At 49.1% G+C, this 18000-nt stretch overlaps 1 protein-coding gene across 1 annotated transcript in view; it reads left to right on the forward strand.

Moving 5' to 3' along the window:
- Window positions 1-18000, forward strand: part of TLL2 (tolloid like 2) — a 116531-nt gene that overhangs the window by 68573 nt on the left and 29958 nt on the right. Inside the window, exons 7-10 of the mRNA XM_032883365.1 lie at window positions 920-1025; window positions 9015-9139; window positions 11328-11443; window positions 16449-16551. Of these exons, the coding sequence (XP_032739256.1) occupies window positions 920-1025; window positions 9015-9139; window positions 11328-11443; window positions 16449-16551 (450 nt within the window). The remainder of the gene's footprint in view (window positions 1-919; window positions 1026-9014; window positions 9140-11327; window positions 11444-16448; window positions 16552-18000) is intronic.

Here is an 18000-nt window from a genome sequence, read left to right on the forward strand (position 1 = left end):
GAGGGGTTTCAGGGAGCCGACCAATGCTCATTTGTTCTGTAAGGAGGCAGCGACCCTATTGTGCAGGCGTTTGTCACCAGCATTGCCAGTGTCCTTTGCGGTCCTTCCTGGGAGGTCTTCTTGCCCCAGCTTGTAGGTTACAGCATAAACAAAATGACTTTTCACATTGTAAAGGATCATGAAATCCAGCTCCATTTCCTAACAGGAACAGAATGGACCAGAACACTGTTGGCAGCATCAAAGCCGAGAAGCCCAAAGAGGAGTGCTCCTGGTTGCTTTTTTAAGAGCCCCTTTTGCTGACTTCAGCAGCTCATCTTTTTGAAACAAATACAATTAGGACATGAGTACATGTAAATGCAGTATTTCTCCTGCAGAATTTTTGCCTGTCCCAAGGCAGATAGGATATCTAGATTAAAAAAAAAAACAAAAAACACCAGAAAACAAAAACCAGAAATTCTCATATGAAATAATTTTATATAGAAGTCCATAATGAACTTGAAAGTAGCCTGAATAATCTGGTTGCCTTAAAATGCTTTCGAGAATCGGAATAGTGAATTCTTTGGGATTGAATTTAGCTCTCTGATTTTTCTTCTTTTCTTTCAATAGCAAGATCAGAGATCTGTTTTTTAAGTTTTTGAGCAATCAGATCAATAACAAACCTGTCTACAAACTTAGAGTAAGGGTTTCCAGTGGCACCTGGGGAGGGGCTGTTGGGGAGTGGGGTTGGGAGAACACAGGGCTGTTGGAAGTTTCAAATTTCCAGTCTGTTAAAGACAAGGAGGACGACCACAGCCTTGCTGTTTGATTGGGCCAACCGAAGCTCTCAGAAGTGGCTATATGGGCCCTCCTCCTCCCCCCTCTGCCTCCTTTCAGGGACCTGCCTTGTTTTCAAAGGCCTTAACAGAGTGTTGTGTCACAGGTCAGGAGTATAATTTCTTAAAAATGGAAGCTGGGGAAGTGAGCTCTCTGGGAGAGACCTACGACTTTGACAGCATCATGCACTACGCCCGGAACACCTTCTCAAGGTCGGAATCTGTGCTTCTGCCTCATCTGTGTTTTACTGTGCCTGCCGCGGGCTTGGGTCGGATGCCTGGAGGTGTGCGGAGAGTGGGTCTCTGCATGCTCTTTGCACAGTTGGCCTGTCTGTCCTTGAAATACAGTGGCCTCCGGGCTGCCATGAAATACAATCTAATCAGGTTCCCGCTAATAAGATTGAATCCTGTCGCGAAGCTGGCGTTCCATCACGCCCTAATGGCACAAGCAGCAAACTGGAAAGGGGAAATTATCGAGAGGTTGGCCAGGATAATAACTTAGGGGCTCTGGGTAAAATATCCAGGGGGCGGGGGAGTCTTTCAAAGCATGTCCTTGGTGTAAGCCTGGTGACGCTTACCGCTTCTCTCCAAGAGGTGTGCTTTATTGGAAGCTAGACCAGCTGGGAGGGTCGTAAATCATGGATTCATTTTTGAGGGGAAGAAAATGAGGCTCCAGCCGGCTCGAGGGCACACAGGTAGCTGGGGTCAGAGTGAGAACAAAGATCCAGGTTTCCTGCCTGCTGGTCACGCTCGATGGTAGCCCGTGTACCCAAGGATGACCAGACCGGTGATTTACGGCTGGCATTGGTGGGATCTGTTTTAATGAATTATTGCTGTGCTGGACTGGGTATTAAGTATTTCCAGTATTGCCCTTGCTTCTAGACCATATGAGTGTTTCGTATAGAGAAGTTTTCTCTCTCTAGTCCCTGTGTTGGGGGGTCTTTCTGAAACCTTCGAGTTAGAGGAGACACAGGGTAAATATTTTCTCTCTTGGCTTTTTTTTTTTTTTTTTTTGTCAGTTTCCTCTTAAAACTAGAGCTTGTTTGCTTTTTATTTATCTATTTGATCACGGAGGGGGGAAAAAAAGATTTGAAATGGGTCCAAGTATATACATAGGACAAGAAACAAATAAATGAGAGAATTTGAGGGTGGGGAGGGGAGAGTAAGGGTAGAGACTACGCTGAAGCTTGGAATCAGCTGGCTATTGGGAATATATGCCATGAAGTCATGTACACTTTGGTGGGATCGGCAGCAAATCTCGCCGTGCGCTTCTTAGCAGTTATAGCAAAGACGGAAATAATCCATTTCATGAGTCCCTGTGTCCATAAAGATCAATGGAAGCCATTCTTTCAGGTGACACAGCGCTCTTGGGAGTGAACAGGGAGCTGGGCACCCAGGGCTCGTTGGCTCTTGGGTAGGGCTACTGGAAGCCTGCTGTTGATGAGGTCACAGGACTGGGGGAGAGATCCTCCAAACCTCCCCATCCCAAGCTCTCCATTGCAGGGGGAGCTCGGTGCCATCCCTCTGAGCACACAGTTGATTTAGCTGTGATCTCCGCCCTGCATGCAGCCAGGCGGGATCTCTCTGGAGCTCTGGTGGGTGGAGTTGTGTCCATCTTTGAACACCTGGCATGTGACTGACTGACCCTGTTCTCATTACTCTTCTCCTGGCTCTTTATCAGAGGATACAGGGGGCACCATTTAATGAAGAGACCCCTGAAATGAGAATCAAAGACTGGATTCCAATCCTAGTGCTCTCACACACGGTGCTATTGAGGGATGTGTAGACAGTAATTGGGGATAGCTTTGCGCTGGGTCAGATCGCCACCTCCCTGGGCCTCAGTTTCCTCATGAGAGGGTGGGACTAGATCATCTCTGAGCCCCTCCCAGCTCAGACATTTCCTGTTGTGCTTTTTGAATCTGGTGCAGACAGGTGAGGCACCGACAGATGGGGTTGCCTTCAATGCCATGTGGACATTTGAGGCTTCCTCTTGCATGCTGGGAAGCAGAGACTTTGAAGGACCTATCCTGGGGACCTCTGCGGGGGGGTGTCTCAGGAAACAAGAGGATAGGCAGGATGATAGCCACCCTGCAGGGGTTAGAGCAGGATGCTTGAGTGTGGAGGCTGGGCTGAGTCTCGGGTTTGGGAAATGGTGTAGGAAATATGGGGTCACACCACATCAGCCCTGGGGTTGCAGGCTGCTAAATAGAGACAAAGTGTTGATTCTGTAGAGAACCACTGTCAAGTTGGCCCAAGTGAACAGGTTGTACCTTGGATCTTGTCTCCATAGCTGTCCTAACTCTCCATATTGCTTTATCATTTGTCTGTTAATAATTATTATGCATTCATCTAAACCCTTCTCTCTCCCTAGGCTAAGATCTTTGAGGGGATCCTCTTCTAATTCCCAGTACCATGTGGAGCCTAGCACAGGATAGACGTTTGATAAATATTTCTTTTTTAAAAATATTTATTTATTTACTTACTTACTTACTTACTTACTTATTTGAGAGAGAAAGAGCACAAGCAGGCAGAGTGGCAGGCAGCAGCAGAGGGAGAAGCAGGCTCCCCGCTGAGCAAGAAGCCCGATGTGGGACTCGATCTCAGGACGCTGGGATCATGTCCTGAGCCGAAGGCAGCCGTTTAACTGACTGAGCCACCCAGGCGTCCCTCAATAAATATTTCTTAAATGAATAAATCAATGAATCAATCAAAGGAGCCTGGGAGATCCGAAATGCTGGGGACTAGGTGAAGGAAGAAATTTCCATTATCTTCAGGCATTTCTGTCCACATACCAGAGACGTGGTGGTCATGTCATAAGGAGAATCTACATAGCATCTCCTGTGCTGGGGGGTTGGGGATAAATTACTTCCAATGGGCTCTAGAAACTGCACTGCCTCCTTGGCACCTACCGTGTGCCATTTACTAGGAGAAGCTCTGAAACCAGAGGCCAGGGCCAGAATGCCGCTAGTGTCTTCTGGCACCAGCATTTCTTTCTTTCCTTTTTTTTTTTTTTTTTGTCTTTTTGGTTTGGTTTGGTTTTGTAAGTAGGCTCCACGCCCAGTATGGAGCCCAGCATGAGGCTTGAACTCACAACCCCAGGATCAAGACCTGAGCTGAGATCGGGAGTCAGACACGTAACTGACTGAGCCACACAGGTGCCCCATGGTTTTATTTAAGCAATCTCTCCACACAGCATGGGGCTCAAACGCACAACCCTGAGATCAAGAGTTGCGTGCTCCACCCACTGAACCAGCCGGCATCCCCTTTTCTTGTTTTTCTTTTAAGAAAATAAAAAAAATCTTTAGTTTTTTCCCTGTGATCTGTAGTTCATAACTCCATCCCTTTTGTCCCTCAAGGAGATAACCCTTATTAACACTGTTGTCAGCATGGCGCAGCTTATTGGCACAGACCAGTGGAAGCCCATGGACCGAACCCCTGAAATAATAGCTCCCACCAAGCGTACCCAGAACCCCTCAGAGGGAGACATGGGCGAGGGAGCAGCCCATGGGCATGATGGGCAGCCACATAGGAGTTCAGCAGCTCCCCTGAAGGCCTTGAAGGGAGGTGGCCATCTCCTTCTGCCACCATGATGTCATCAGTGCAATGGAATAATCTACCCTCAAACCAATGGCTTACAGCAACAACTTATTTTTGTGACATTGTGGGTCATTCTGGCTCATTCTCTGGTTTTGCCTGGGATCATTTCCACGGCAATAGTCGTGTGGCCGTGCCACTGGGCTGGGAAGTCCAGGATGGCTGGTGTCATGTGTGGTTGTTGTGCTGCCTATCCGGCGGGGGGGCCCCTCGGATCTCCTCCCTGGGGCCTCTCATCCTTGACAGGCTAGACTGGACTCCTCACTGCATTGGGACTCAGAGTCCCTGTAGGACAAGCTGGGAGGCTGCAGGACTCTTAAGACCCAGGCTCTGGAACCTGCAGGACATCACTTCTGTCTCATTCCATTGGCCAAGCAAGGTGCAAGGCCCAGAATATGGACAATAGGAGGTGCCATTCATTATTTTAACATTCTACCACAGCTACATGCTTACCCCTGCCCCAGAGTTTGGAATGATTTTTGGCAAATCTATTTTATGGCAAGTGGATACCTTCACTGTCCTTTCTGCCAGTTTTCTACATGGATTTTCAGGAAACTCGTTTGTTCAGTGGGACATGGATCAATGGCCTCCTTACTGATGATCTTTCCTGGCCCACTTTTTGTCAAGTTTCACAGTCCCTAACTCCCTAATTCCATGTCGTTACTCCCTGGAGCCAGCCTGCACATCGTCTGAGTTTGTTAAAGAGCAGAGAATGGCCCGTCAAGCATTTACTGGTAGGAAAACCCATCTTTGTGTGTCTTTATGATTGATCTGTCTCCTTCCAGCTTCAGTTTCTAGTTTCTTTCTTTCTTTTCTTTTTTTTTTTTTTTAAGATTTTATTTATTTTCTGACAGACAGAGATCACAAGTAGGCAGAGAGGCTGGCAGAGAGACAGGGGGAAGCAGGCTCCCCGCTGAGCAGAGATCCCGATGTGGGGCTGTATCCCAGGACCCCGGGATCACGACCTGAGTGGAAGGCAGAGGCTTTAATCCACTGAGCCACCCAGGCACCCCCAGTTTCTAGTTTCTTGCCGGGCTTCCCTCCTCCCCTGTGGTCGGACCCGGGCTCTGGGGAGTGGTATCTCTGCAGGTTTCATTGGGCAGGTGTCCAGGAGCTGAGGAGGCACTTCTGTGGTCCAGGGACCTCTTTGTTTGGAGAGCTCAGAGCCAACAGCTTTGTTCCCTAAAGCATCTGCCAAACCTTTTCTTAGTTTAGCGGAATGTCAATGCTAAGAGTTGTCCTACCTAAGAGGGATGTCACTGCAGCGGTTCACGCAAGGGATGCCTCTTGTGGTAAATATCTTCCAGAGCCCACTGCCTTGCTGGCAGCTCAGGGGAAAGTTGGAGAGGGAGTCCCAGCCCCCTAGTGCTGTCCGAGCGTGGGCTGATGTTTTTCCTGCTGCTTTGGGGTCTGAAGTCACCCTCATGGGAAACACTGACTGGAAGGAGGAGGATGCGGGAGATGGGCTCCAGGCCTGCCTGCGTCCCAGGGCTGGCTGTCCATTACTAGCTCTGGACTCTGGGAGAGATGCTTAAGCTCTGCAGGCTTTTTCTCACCTGTGGGGAGGAAACCCTTATAAGAATGGCACCCACACATCACGTTCCTGGCAGAGTCACCTGTGTGTGTGGGCTTTAGTGGGGTTGGCTGGCCTGGGTTCCTGGAGATTGTGGTGAGCTTTACATTTTGTGCAGCGAAATTTCTTCCCTCGGGGGAATCAAGAAAATAATTACAAATGGGCACATTTTATGTTAGGGCAGAAGTGCCTCTTTTTAGATTTAGTAGGTGATCGAGTTTAGAATTTTATGGGGAGTCATTACTTGAGGTTTAAAACTTGGCAAAGTTGGGGCACCTGGGTGGCTCAGTGGATTAAGCCTCTGCTTTCAGCTCAGGTCATGATCTCAGGGTCCTGGGGTCGAGCCCCGCATCGGGCTCTCCCTCCCCTGCCCCCACCTACTTGCGATCTCTCTCTGTCAAACAAATAAATAAAATCTTAAAAAAAATATATAAAACTTGGCAAGGTCAGTGAGGGAAACCAAGGATTCCACTAAAGTTTCTCCAGAAGGTTCTAGACCCAGAGATGAGACAGTAGAAATTAGAGAAAGACCGCGTGGCTAAAGTTTGGAGATAGGGATGCTTCAAAGGAAACTGGCAGATGACTCAGGCTCCTGCCTGCTTCTGTTGGAACGAAAGTGAGCTTGAAATCTGACTTAGAAAAAGTATATGCAAAACCAGAAAAATGATCAAACATGTAACCAGCAAGAAATAAGTCCAAGGTAGTACAGAATTTCAGCTAATACATAGGTAATGTGGATTTTCACATTTCCTTTGGGTGTACACTGCTTTGCAAGATTTTTTTGAAGACACTGTCTTACCTTGGTTACATAATTTAATTCAAAAAGCATTTCTTGACCTGTTATGCTCCAGTCCCTGAGAACATAGAGATGAAGGTCTTGGTGTCTCTGTTTGAGGAACTTACTATTGAGCAGAGAAGACAAATCTATATATCATCCTTCAAAAAAGACAATAGAGTATGAGAAGAAGAGACTAGACAAATAAGGCCCAGAGGTAGCCCAGAGAAAGGAACTAGTAACTCAAGATGGTTTGGATAAAAAAGGCTCAAGAAGACTTTTAAGAGGGAAAGCCATCTGCTGGGGTTTTGGCGAATGAACAGGAGTTTGCTGGTGGACCAGGAGATGGGCAATGGGCAGCCTCGGCAGAGGACAGCAGTGTGAGGGCACGTCTGGGGCTATAGTAGCATTTGTCGTTGCTTCAGACACCAAGTGCGGTGCAGGGGTCAGAAGTGGCTGGAGAGGAAGGCAGAGGCCAGTGGGCCAAGAGCCTGGGGATCCAGGTGGTGACTGGAGATCAGTGGAGGCTTCTAAGCAGAGAGGACACAAGCCTGCACTCAAATTTCTGGACAATCTCATTGTCGTGTTAAAGGGGTCCCACAGAGGTGGCTGAGTCTGCAGGAGGGAGGCCAGTTGAGAAGCTGCAGAGGTGGCTGAGTCTGCAGGAGGGAGGCCAGTTGAGAAGCTGCTGGGAAGAATTCAGGAAGGGGATGCTGTCTGAGCTGAGGCAGTGGTCTGGAATGAGGAGGAGGGCATGGATTCGAGGCATGATGGAAGGTGCCATGGCGCCTTTGGTTTGAGTCTCGGGAGACAGGGTTCATGGGTTGAGTGTGGATGTCAGACCCAGAGGATAGTGTGGTCACTGGGAAGGGTAACCAGGCATCTGGGGCTTAGCAGGTGATTCTGGGGCTCAGAATCAGAGAGTTTTCTGTATACCTTTCCATGGCAGGGGAAAACCCTGAGAAGCCAGTGGAGCAGGAGAGGAGGAAAAAGGCAGAGCCTCCAGGGAGAGCCCAGAGAGGGAAACGGGAAGTAGACGGATGTCCCCTTGCTGCTCAGAGACATCGGTGCCCTGGGAGCCAGGGGAAGAAAGTCTGAGGAAGGAAGGAGCAGCTGATGTCAGTGCTGTCGGAGAGGGCGTGTGAGGGGTGACCGGTATCCATCGGGGTCATTAGTCAGTTGGTGGCTGTGGACCTTTGTAGGACAGTCTGGTTGCAGTTGCATTGAGGAGTGAATGGGAGGTGGGCAGTCAGACAGAATGGAGATAGTTCTTTCCGGAAACCTGGTTAACAAGGGAGGGAAGATACAGGTAACTGGTGAAGGAGCTGGTTCGGAAGGAAGCCCTCCCTCCCAGAGAGGCCCTGCATCGGGGGTCTGGAGGCAGAAAAGGAGGCTCAGGCAGGGGTCCACCAGGCCCATGTCATGGAGGTCCAAGACTGTGCTCAGCCCAGCAGCCTACCGCCTGCTCCTCTCTTATAGTCAATTTCAATTTCCTTCATGTGGGAATAGAATAAGATGTTAGAACTGGAAGGGACTGCCAGGACTGTCTGGGCCAGGATCTTACTGTCAGAGAAGTAAACTGAGGCTCACGGAGGGGATGGGGCTTGTTCAAGTTCACCCAGGTGGCAGAGCCAGGCCGTACGTGGAAATATTTAGACCAGGGCCCTCACAGCTACCCTTTGCTCTCTGCAATCATCCCCATTGCCAGAAAGGCCCCCCAAGCCCTGATTCCCATGATTCACAAACCCGTCAACCAGCACTAATTTATGAACCCCTGAGAGCCTTGCACTGTGCTGGTTCCCAGGCTCTCTGTGGAGCCTCTCCAAGACTTATCCATGCTCAGTGGTTCCCGCTGCACAACTCCAGGGGGCTCCACACACACCAAGGTCTTTCTGAATGGTACTCCCCGAAGTTGTACGATGTGGCAGCCCAGGGGCCTGGACCCATCAGGGGCTTTGTGGCAATACTCAGTGCCCATCCATAAGGCAGCCCCCAGGCCAGTGGGCTAGGGTAGATCGGCAAACGTGGCAGAGTCATTCTCCCATTGGAAGTGAGTAGGCAGCACATGAAATAGAAAGCCTACATGCCAGGATGAGTAAAGCAAATCTTTTCAGTCATACGGGTCTGTGGAGAGGCAGCCCAGGGGCCAGGGACATCGAGGCAGCTGTGGGCAGGGAAATAAAGACTGTACATCCCAGCGCGGCCAGCCAGCCAGCCTTGACCTGTCTTTCTCCTTTCTCTCTCTCTTTTCTTCCCACAGAGGAGTTTTCTTAGACACCATCCTCCCCCGCCGAGACGACAATGGCATCAGGCCGACCATTGGCCAGCGCGTGAGGCTCAGTCAGGGAGACATAGCTCAAGCCAGGAAGCTGTACAAATGCCCAGGTAACTGAGTCCTCAGGAGTCCCAGGGCCATGCGGGCACCCTTGGAGCATGACTTCACCACCATTTGCAAGCTCGCCTCTTTGCTGGGAAAGCAGCTCGGGGGACCTGACGAGGCTGCTGTAATTTCTGGCATGCTGCTCTCAGGAAGGTTTCAGACAGCATAGGAGGCCCAAATTGGGGAGGTGATTGCCAGGAGTGACACATCTGGGAGCTCACGGCTTTGTCTGTGGGAACATTTGGAATTCTCTGGCCTAGCCCTGATAGCCCGAAGAGGAAGAAGGCCTAGAGGAATAGCAGCAGTGACCATAGGCCTGGTGCAGTGTGTACCCCTTAACTCTGAATGCCCCTCCCTTCCCATGGGAGTGAGAGATGTGGGTTTGTTGGAATAAAAACCAAGGGTTTTGCAGGAAGACCTTGAATGAAGGAGTTCTTAGGGAGGGAGTCAGCCTCCCACATCCTCAGTGCTGTAAATGAGGTTGTTTCTATGGCCTTGGGGCTTCCCTAGTCATCCAAAGTGCTGGTCATTGGCTGGAAATTGGCCATCAGAACCTGGACAGTACCCTGGGGTCTGAGGAGTCTGCTTCCCTGCCCAGCCACAAGCCCCTCCCCTTGAAAGTGCTCTCTTTGCCTTTCATCCCCTTGGCTTCAGCATCAACCCCCCCGCCACCTCCCCAACCTGCTGTCCAGGGAGTGAGATCACTTTGACCCCTTTAAGCTGTTGAACTTCAGTGCAAAGCATCTGTTACAGCAGCTCGGGTTTACCACTGATGGGAGAGAATACAATTCAGTAGTTTGGGGAGGAAGAAGGAAATTCATGACCCACAGGTCCAGTAACATTTTCCAGACCCCAGACCGGACACAGAGCTGGATCATGGGACAGCATATTTGAAATAGGGGCTATCCTAGAAAATGTAGGCTATCACATCACCCTACTAAGTGGGATCACAGAGCATGCAAAGGACTCTGTGTGGTTTGGTCCATCACAAAACTCTAGGAAACATGTCCATCCAGCTATTAGTCATGTGGGGGCGTGTTCGGACTGCAGTGCAGCATGCACGTATCATATAACCTAGCTGAATTGAAAGAGAAACATTATAGCATTCTCTGGGAAACGCCATAGTATTTATTTAGTTATAATGTATATGCCTCTTACTTCCCCAAAGGATTGGAGGCAGCTGGTAAATACCGTGGAGCCATAGAGTAATGTATCTGTTCTTGCAGAATGTTGATGATTATTCTAAAATAATTTCCATGGAACCCTTGGGGCTGTTGACTGCTGGGCATAATCCTCGTGATGCCTGGCAGTTGTTCGGTAACATGATATCAAAGCCCCAACATCCAGGATTTCCTGAGGCTGATGACGGGCTGCTCTCCAGCTATTCCTTCCTGCATCTTTAAAACTGCAGCTTCCAGTAATTTCAAGTAGTAGCTAAGAGCAGGGTTGTTGCCCAGTGGAGGTTGAATTGCATGTAGGCAGATACGGGTAAGGATGCTTGTTTCCCACACTCTGGGGGTGACCCGTGGGAAATATTTTTCACATACGTAAGGACTAGTTTCTAGACTTGTGACCAGGAAACCCTCCAATATTCAAGGGCAGAATAGCTTCCCATACCTCCGGTCATCTTTGAGTTTTCTTGACTGTTCATTTGGTAGCTCATTCAGAGATAAGCAGCAGAAAAAGAAGAGGCAAGATGCAACCCAATGAGTTTCTCATGAAATGGGTTTCCGAGTGTTTTCTTTGTCTTGTTGCTTCACCTACTTGTACTTTTCTGTGCTCGCTGCCTCAGATGTCAGTCATAATGATAACGGCCGCTGTGTCTGGAGTGCTCACTGTGTGCCAAACACTGAGTGGATCCATGTCATTAACCCTTCAGGAAGCTCCTGCCCATTTTACAGACAAGAAAACTAAGGCCCAGCAAGGCTGGGAAACTTGCACCCCACTCGAGTCCATGCTCAATCCTGAGAGCCTCAGGAACCTCAGCAACCCCTAGGTATTGCTCTTTGGTGCCCAGACCCTATTTTCACTTCTATCAGCCAGAAGAAAATCGTCAATCTGCCTGACATGCTTCTCACAGGGGCATCTCGGGGGCTTTGGCTGGTCATGGGGTGTTAACGGGGCCTGGCACAGGGAGCTTCTGGGATGGGGAGCGTGTCTGCCTGAATCACAGTTGTTGTTTTACTTGTGCAGCATGTGGAGAGACCCTGCAGGACACAACAGGAAACTTTTCTGCACCTGGTTTCCCAAATGGCTACCCTTCTTACTCCCACTGCGTCTGGAGGATATCAGTCACGCCAGGGGAAAAGGTACGTGTGAAACCACCTCAGGAAGTGACATAGCTTTCTTTGAGGTGTGGGGGTTATACTATTATTGACAGTAGTGAAAACAGCTGCGATGCTATGAGCACCACTGTGCGCCAGCTTGCTTAATATTATTTCTGGACTTCCGACTGGTGTCATACAAATAGAGGCTAGAAGCAAAATGTCCATGTGAATTATAAATCATGCTCACAGTTTGGAAAACAAAGTAGACTCTAGCCTTCCTCCTTAATAAGGACACCATCAGAATGCCTTGAAAGGTGAGGATCCAATTGAGAATTCCTCGACATGTCAGAGTGTTGCTCTGGGAGGTAGCAATGTAGGGAGAGCTGGCCCCCAACCCACAGCTGGATCCTCCTTCTCTTCTCAGCACCCCCATTTTATCTCAGGAGCACCCATGGCGACACCCCAGCCCACTCTCCCAAACACTCTGCACTCCCTCCTTGCAAACAGTCATTCCTCCAGTAGGAGCAGATTGGTTAGATATGCTGTCTACCTTTGGGAGGGTGGGTTCCAGGGCCGAGATCTCTGCATGCTCTAGAAGTAGGCTCAGGACCATTTGGACAGGAACTCTGGGGTCCTGGGCACCTGCAGTGAGGTCTAGGAGCTATGCAAGCTCTGGGTGAGCACGATCCTTTGGGTCCAAAGGTTCTGCGATTCCCTCCAGATTCCCTCTAGAGCTGAGCCAGGACAGCAGCACCTTTTGTCATGGTCCAAGGGTGGTAAGTTCTCAGTTCTCTAGCAGGAGGCATCTCTTCACATCCATCATATGGATAAGGAATTTGAGGCTCAGATACTTAAAAGATTGCCCAAATTCACAGTAAAATATAGAACTGGAACCTGGGGCTTCTTCACTCCTAAAATATGTGTGTGTGTGTGTGTGTGTGTGTGTGTGTGTGAGAGAGAGAGAGTTTTCACACCTCCCTTCAAATCCAAGAGTTCTACAGACTAGACACTGCCATCATTGAGATGCCCTCTCTGTCCCTTGGGTCAGGCTCCCTACAGTAATACCTGCCGTAGCTTGTCTCACAATAACATGATTGCTGGTTTCTCTGGTTGTCTACCTTCTAGACCCTAACCTCATTGAGGACAGAGACTGTTCAGCTGGAGGTCTCCAGCACCCAACACAGCCCATGGCACATAGTCACACAAAAAGTCTTTGTTGAATGGGCATGTGAATGGATGAGAGGCCAAGTGACAAACCTGCAGCTGGGGGTGCCATGGGGGTGAAGGATTTCCAGAGACCTGAAGCCAACCTTCGAGTAGTCCTAATTCGTAACTGTTAATAATGTCCACTTAAATGTTTTCTGTGGCCTCGGTGCTATTCTCAGCATATTATGCGGTTTGTTTCTTTTAATCCTCAGAACTTCATGTGATAGGTGCTTTTAGCACATTAATTTTTCTGATAAGGAAATGGACTTGCCTGAGGCTACTCAGTTTGTTGCGAAGTTGGGATCTGAGTGCTGGTGAGAGCCTGGATGCTTACCCATCGTCCCTTATTATTTCACAAAAGGGTCCGGCGAAAGGCATCTGAACATGCATTCACGTGCACGTGCTCACGTAACGTCTGCTCACACACAACACCCATGCGCGACTCTTGTTCTGGCTCTAAGTATTTATGACACTGTGGTTGTCATCCTGAGCCTGAGAGACTCCAGGCTTGTCTCCTTTGGGTTCATGTGCTGTCTCTGTGCCTGCTGGAGGCAGTAATGAAAGGGAGGCAGGAAGAAGGAGGAGGAAGAGGAAGTGATCCAGCAGTCCCCAAATTGTTGAATTGTCCTACCTAGCAGAGGCTATGGGATATGCAGAAAACCCCTCCAGCCTTAATTATTATTGCTAACTGGGTGGGGGGACAGGGAGAATATACATCATTGAGATTCCTGTACCAATGATTTCCATTTTGGCTTCACCCAGCCTTCCCTGAGCTGCCAGTAATTAGCAAACTTGATCAATTCAAGTATCACCTCTTGCTTGTCACCTCTTCTCCTGTGGTCTTTATGGTTCCCTAACATATTTAAAATAATCAGCCTGAATGATTATCCCATTCATTTTGATCATGAATGTGTTACTAAGGAAGTTGTAATAACATTTCCTTTCTGAAAATTTGAAAAGCCAAAGAATTATATTGCAACTAGCTAGTCAGTATGACTGAGCTCTTCTGCCCGAACGTGAACACTGTGGGAGCTACAAAAGAAAGATAATTTATTATCCCTGTCTTCAAGAGACTTAGAGTTTAGGTAGGGTCCCCCCTTACCTTTAGGGAGTCTGATTTCATTGAAGGAGGAGCATTTGCTTGGCCCAGTATTAGTTTTTACATTTTTGAGTTGGTACTAATCCGCAAGCAGGGTTGAGAACCACTGGTCTAGTTTGAAAGAATCTCTCTCTCTCTCTCTCTCTCTCACACACACATACACACACACACACACACACACACACACACACAGTACAACACAGGAGCACAGGAGAGGAGCTGGCCTATTATTTTCTCCCTCTTCGTTTCATAGGTGATCAGAGGGCTTTGTGGAAGAAGGTGCTAATTGTCCTGAGACCTGAACACCAGGTGGGATTGGCCCAAAGGAAGGGGTGGACATGCTCAATGCTAATTAGGACGGGCAGTTTGTGAAAAGTGCTTAGTGTGTAGGTTTGTGGAGCACTCAGTGTGCACTCAGTGTGGCTTGATTTTTAAGACCGCATTTATCGAGTGCCTATCGTGTGTCAGACAGAGCATGATACGCTCAATATATAGTTTCTCGGGCCACCCATCAATAAACCAGTGGTGTGCGTGTTGTTTCGCAGATAAGGAAACTAAACATCACTCACCCAAGTGGGCAAGTGAGAGGTAGAGCTAGTAAGTGGTAGAGCTAGTAAGTGGTTGATCTAGTGAGTGGTAGTAGGATCTCAGAGCTAGTAAGTGGTAGAGCTGAGAAATCCAGATCTGCCTGACTCTTAAAGACGCCTGCTCTGCAGTCACCGTAAGAGGCCGAGGAGGGGATCCCAAGGAAGGAAAGGCCGCATCTATTTGGGCAGTCAGAAAGGGACTCGGGGCGGAGGCAGGGGGTGCTGGAGCTAGACCTGGGGAAGCTTCCATTATCGGGATCCCTCAGGGCACACGGGGAAATAAAGTCACGTAGGACGGGTGCTGGAGGCTCTGGGAGGTAAGCAGAGAGTTTAATTTATGAGATGGGGACAGGGGCAGCCAAGGAAGTTCTCTGAGCATAGGAGGAGTTTGACGAATATAAGATGTCAGAGCCAGATAGATCTAGAAGCCCAGGTGCTCAGAAGGGGCCAGGGCGTGCAGGAGCGATGCAGACAGCGCTGCTGAAGGGACACCCGACTGGCCTGCAGCAGGGACACAGACATCTTAAGGGAAGGAGGTCTGTCAGCTTCGGGGATAAACAATAGGGGTGAAGCAGACATGACAGCAAAGGGCTGCACCCCAGTGACTGGTGTCACCTGCGCGCAGGGAAGCTGGAAGGGAAATGCTGTGGCACCAAGGGACCATCACAGTCACCGGGGAGCAGGGAGGGCGGGAGCCAGCTGAGGCCAGAGAGCAGTGGAGAGAGGACAGGTGTGCTGAAGCCCAGAGAGAGGCGTTCAAAGCAGGGGAGGCATGGAGAATGGGACAAACGAATAACAACCCTTTCAGTCTGGCTGGAAAGGCCCTGGAACTTTGACCTGCAGCCTTCCAGCCTGGGGCTTTGCTTAGAGACAGAGGGACCTGGCTGCAGTAGTGGGTGCAGTAGTGCTGCCTTTATGGGGCCCCTGGTGAGTGAAGAGAGCAGAGAAATGATGGAGCAGAGACAGGCCGAGTACGGCAGACATGGCATGGGTACCCTACATGGCGGGGCTGGATGGGGGGGAGGAAGGAGGGATGCCCGAACTCTGCTTTGGACCATCTTCCAGGGATGCCCCAAGCTGGAAGGGTAGCATGTTTATGGGAAGAGTACCTGTGTGCCAAGTCCACAGGGCCACCCACCTGCCTCTACTCTTTGTGGACAAAGACATCCACGGAATGGGCTCAGCATGTCCAGAAGAACTGAAACCTTCCTTTTTAGTCCATCTGAACCCCAAGCTCCCCAGCCTTCACTCCCCATTCCAGAACCACCCAGCATGACCTACACTCTCCTTGCCTGAGCTCATGTCAGTCCCTCTCACCAAAATGCACTCTTGCCCTGTGTCTCTGCCCACTGGACCCCTATTCCCCTTAGGTTAAATGCCACCTCTTCTGAGATGTATCCCGGGCAACCTCTAGTTCTCCCTCCCTGGCGCTGCAGGATTCCCTTCCTGTGCGTCCCTCTCTTTTCTACATTTATTCCAGAGTGTTCTATCTAACTGGCCTGAACCCTCTGTGTTCTCTGAACTCCCTAAAAGCAAGAACCCTCTCTTGCTGATCTTTCGATGTCAGTTGGCCAACACAGATGGGCACACAGTAGGTGGTCAGCTAACAATGGTGTGATGAACGAATGAATGAACGAATGCATGAATGAATGAACAAACAGACTAACTCTAGGAGAGCTATCGGCTACACCCCATCTCAGAAGAGTGAGGTTATGGCCGAGGGAACAGTGATCACGGTGGTTGCTCAGATGCACCCAGGCTAACCCCAGGCCCTTTGGAATGATGGATGATGGTATAAGATCTTTCCGTATCTCTGAACTTCACTGACCCCTACCTCCTTCTAAATCCCCGGTCTCAGTGCATCCCAGCACGTCGTTTTAATGCATTCTGTTTCCTATAAACCACCGAGTGACTTCAAAAGCTCCAGGACAGAACCAGGGGACTCATCTCCTCTGTTTACTCCCCATCCTGCTCAAGGTTTATTATTTCATGTCACGAGGTTTCCTGTGAGCGTGTCTTTGCGAGGACGCTCCCACTGTGGTCTGAGAGTTCTGTATGCTAAGAGGTAATGTGAGAACACGGGCATGCGAGATGGGTCTTTTCAAGAGTCCTCGGGCTCTGCTGCCAAAACTCACTTTACGGTCACTCTTTACAGATTGTCCTGAACTTCACATCCATGGATTTGTTTAAAAGCCGCCTGTGCTGGTATGACTATGTGGAGGTCCGGGATGGTTACTGGAGAAAAGCCCCCCTGTTGGGTAAGTTGACTTTAGAAAGCCTTGGGAAAGGGGTGATGGGCTGTTCCATGGGATGCCATTCACATGTGGAAGGACCCATCCCGCCAGCGGACACAGGGAGCTCGCAAGGGTCGGTGTCGTTGTAAAACTCCGAGCACTCCATTTGTCAGCACGTGTTAAAAGCTTTTAAGACCGAGACTGCCCTTCAACCTGGCAATTCCGCTTCTTGGAATGTATCCTAAGGAACCAATTAAGGAAGCGTGCAAAGTTCTAGCTTTGGGGACATTGACTGGAGCAGGAAAAGTGGAAAACAGTTTACACGTTCCACAGTAGGGGTTCACTGAAAAAACTGGGATACAGCTTTCCAGGGGAAAACTATCCAGCCACTAAAAATAAAGTTGGAGGTACCTGCTTATGGATATAGAAAGGGGTTCCTGTATGTCATTACACAAAAAGGTGTTACGAAAGACAACATGAGGTTGACTTCCATTTTAATAAAAATGCTATTATATGTATATTTTGAGGCTTTGCAAACTCAGGTGCCCTCAGAAAGAAGGCATGCGTGAGGACGAGGGGGTTGGATAATAAACGAAGGAGTGGTGGGGAGTGTGGCCAAGTGAACTTCTTGACCAGAATTACTCAAAACAAAACTACTTAAAACATGTACAGGTTGGGGGCACCTGAGTGGCTCAGTTGGTTGAGCAGCTGCCTTCGGCTCAGGTCATGATCCTGGACTTCTGGGATCGAGTCCCGCATCGGGCTCCCAGCTCCTTGGGGAGTCTGCTTCTCCCTCTGACCTTCTCCTCTCTCATGCTCTCTCTCACTCATTCTCCCTCAAATAAATAAATAAAATCTTTAAAAAAAATAAATAAAAACATGTACAGGTTGGATTCCACTGGAAGAAACCATTCTGTGATCTACAGCACAAATATCAAGTAGAATCATGAATATAACTAAATAACATATAGTGGTTATTTCAGAATGACGGAGTATTTTTTTTTTTTTTTTTAGTTTATTCTGGGGGTGCCTGGGTGGCTAAGTCGGTTAGGCATCTGATTCTTGACTTTAGTTCATGTCATGATCTCGGGGTCATGAGATCGAGCCCTACGTCAGGCTCTGCCCTCAGTGTGGAGTCTGCTCAAGGATTCTCCCTCTCCCTCTGCACCTTTCTCCTGTACCCCACATACTTTCTCTCTCTCTCTCTCTCTCTCTCTCAAGAGTTTTTTAATTCTTAAAAAAAAAAAAAGAGTTTTTTAATTCTTTTTTCCTGGTTTAGCTATATTTTCTAATTTTTCTACAATAAGCATGTACCCTTTCTGGTAGATGCACAGTGCATGAACTCATATGTGACAAGGCAGCTTGGACCTTTCCGCAAGAGGCAGTGGGCAGGTGGCACAAGGAGAAAAGTCCGTTCATTCAGGATTGGTCACCAATTTGCAATCTCCCATGGGTGACCTGAAAAGATGAAAG

This window comes from Lontra canadensis, unplaced genomic scaffold, assembly GCF_010015895.1.
Source record: "Lontra canadensis isolate GAN:19392208 unplaced genomic scaffold, GSC_riverotter_1.0 scaffold3, whole genome shotgun sequence".
NCBI lineage: Eukaryota > Metazoa > Chordata > Mammalia > Carnivora > Mustelidae > Lontra > Lontra canadensis.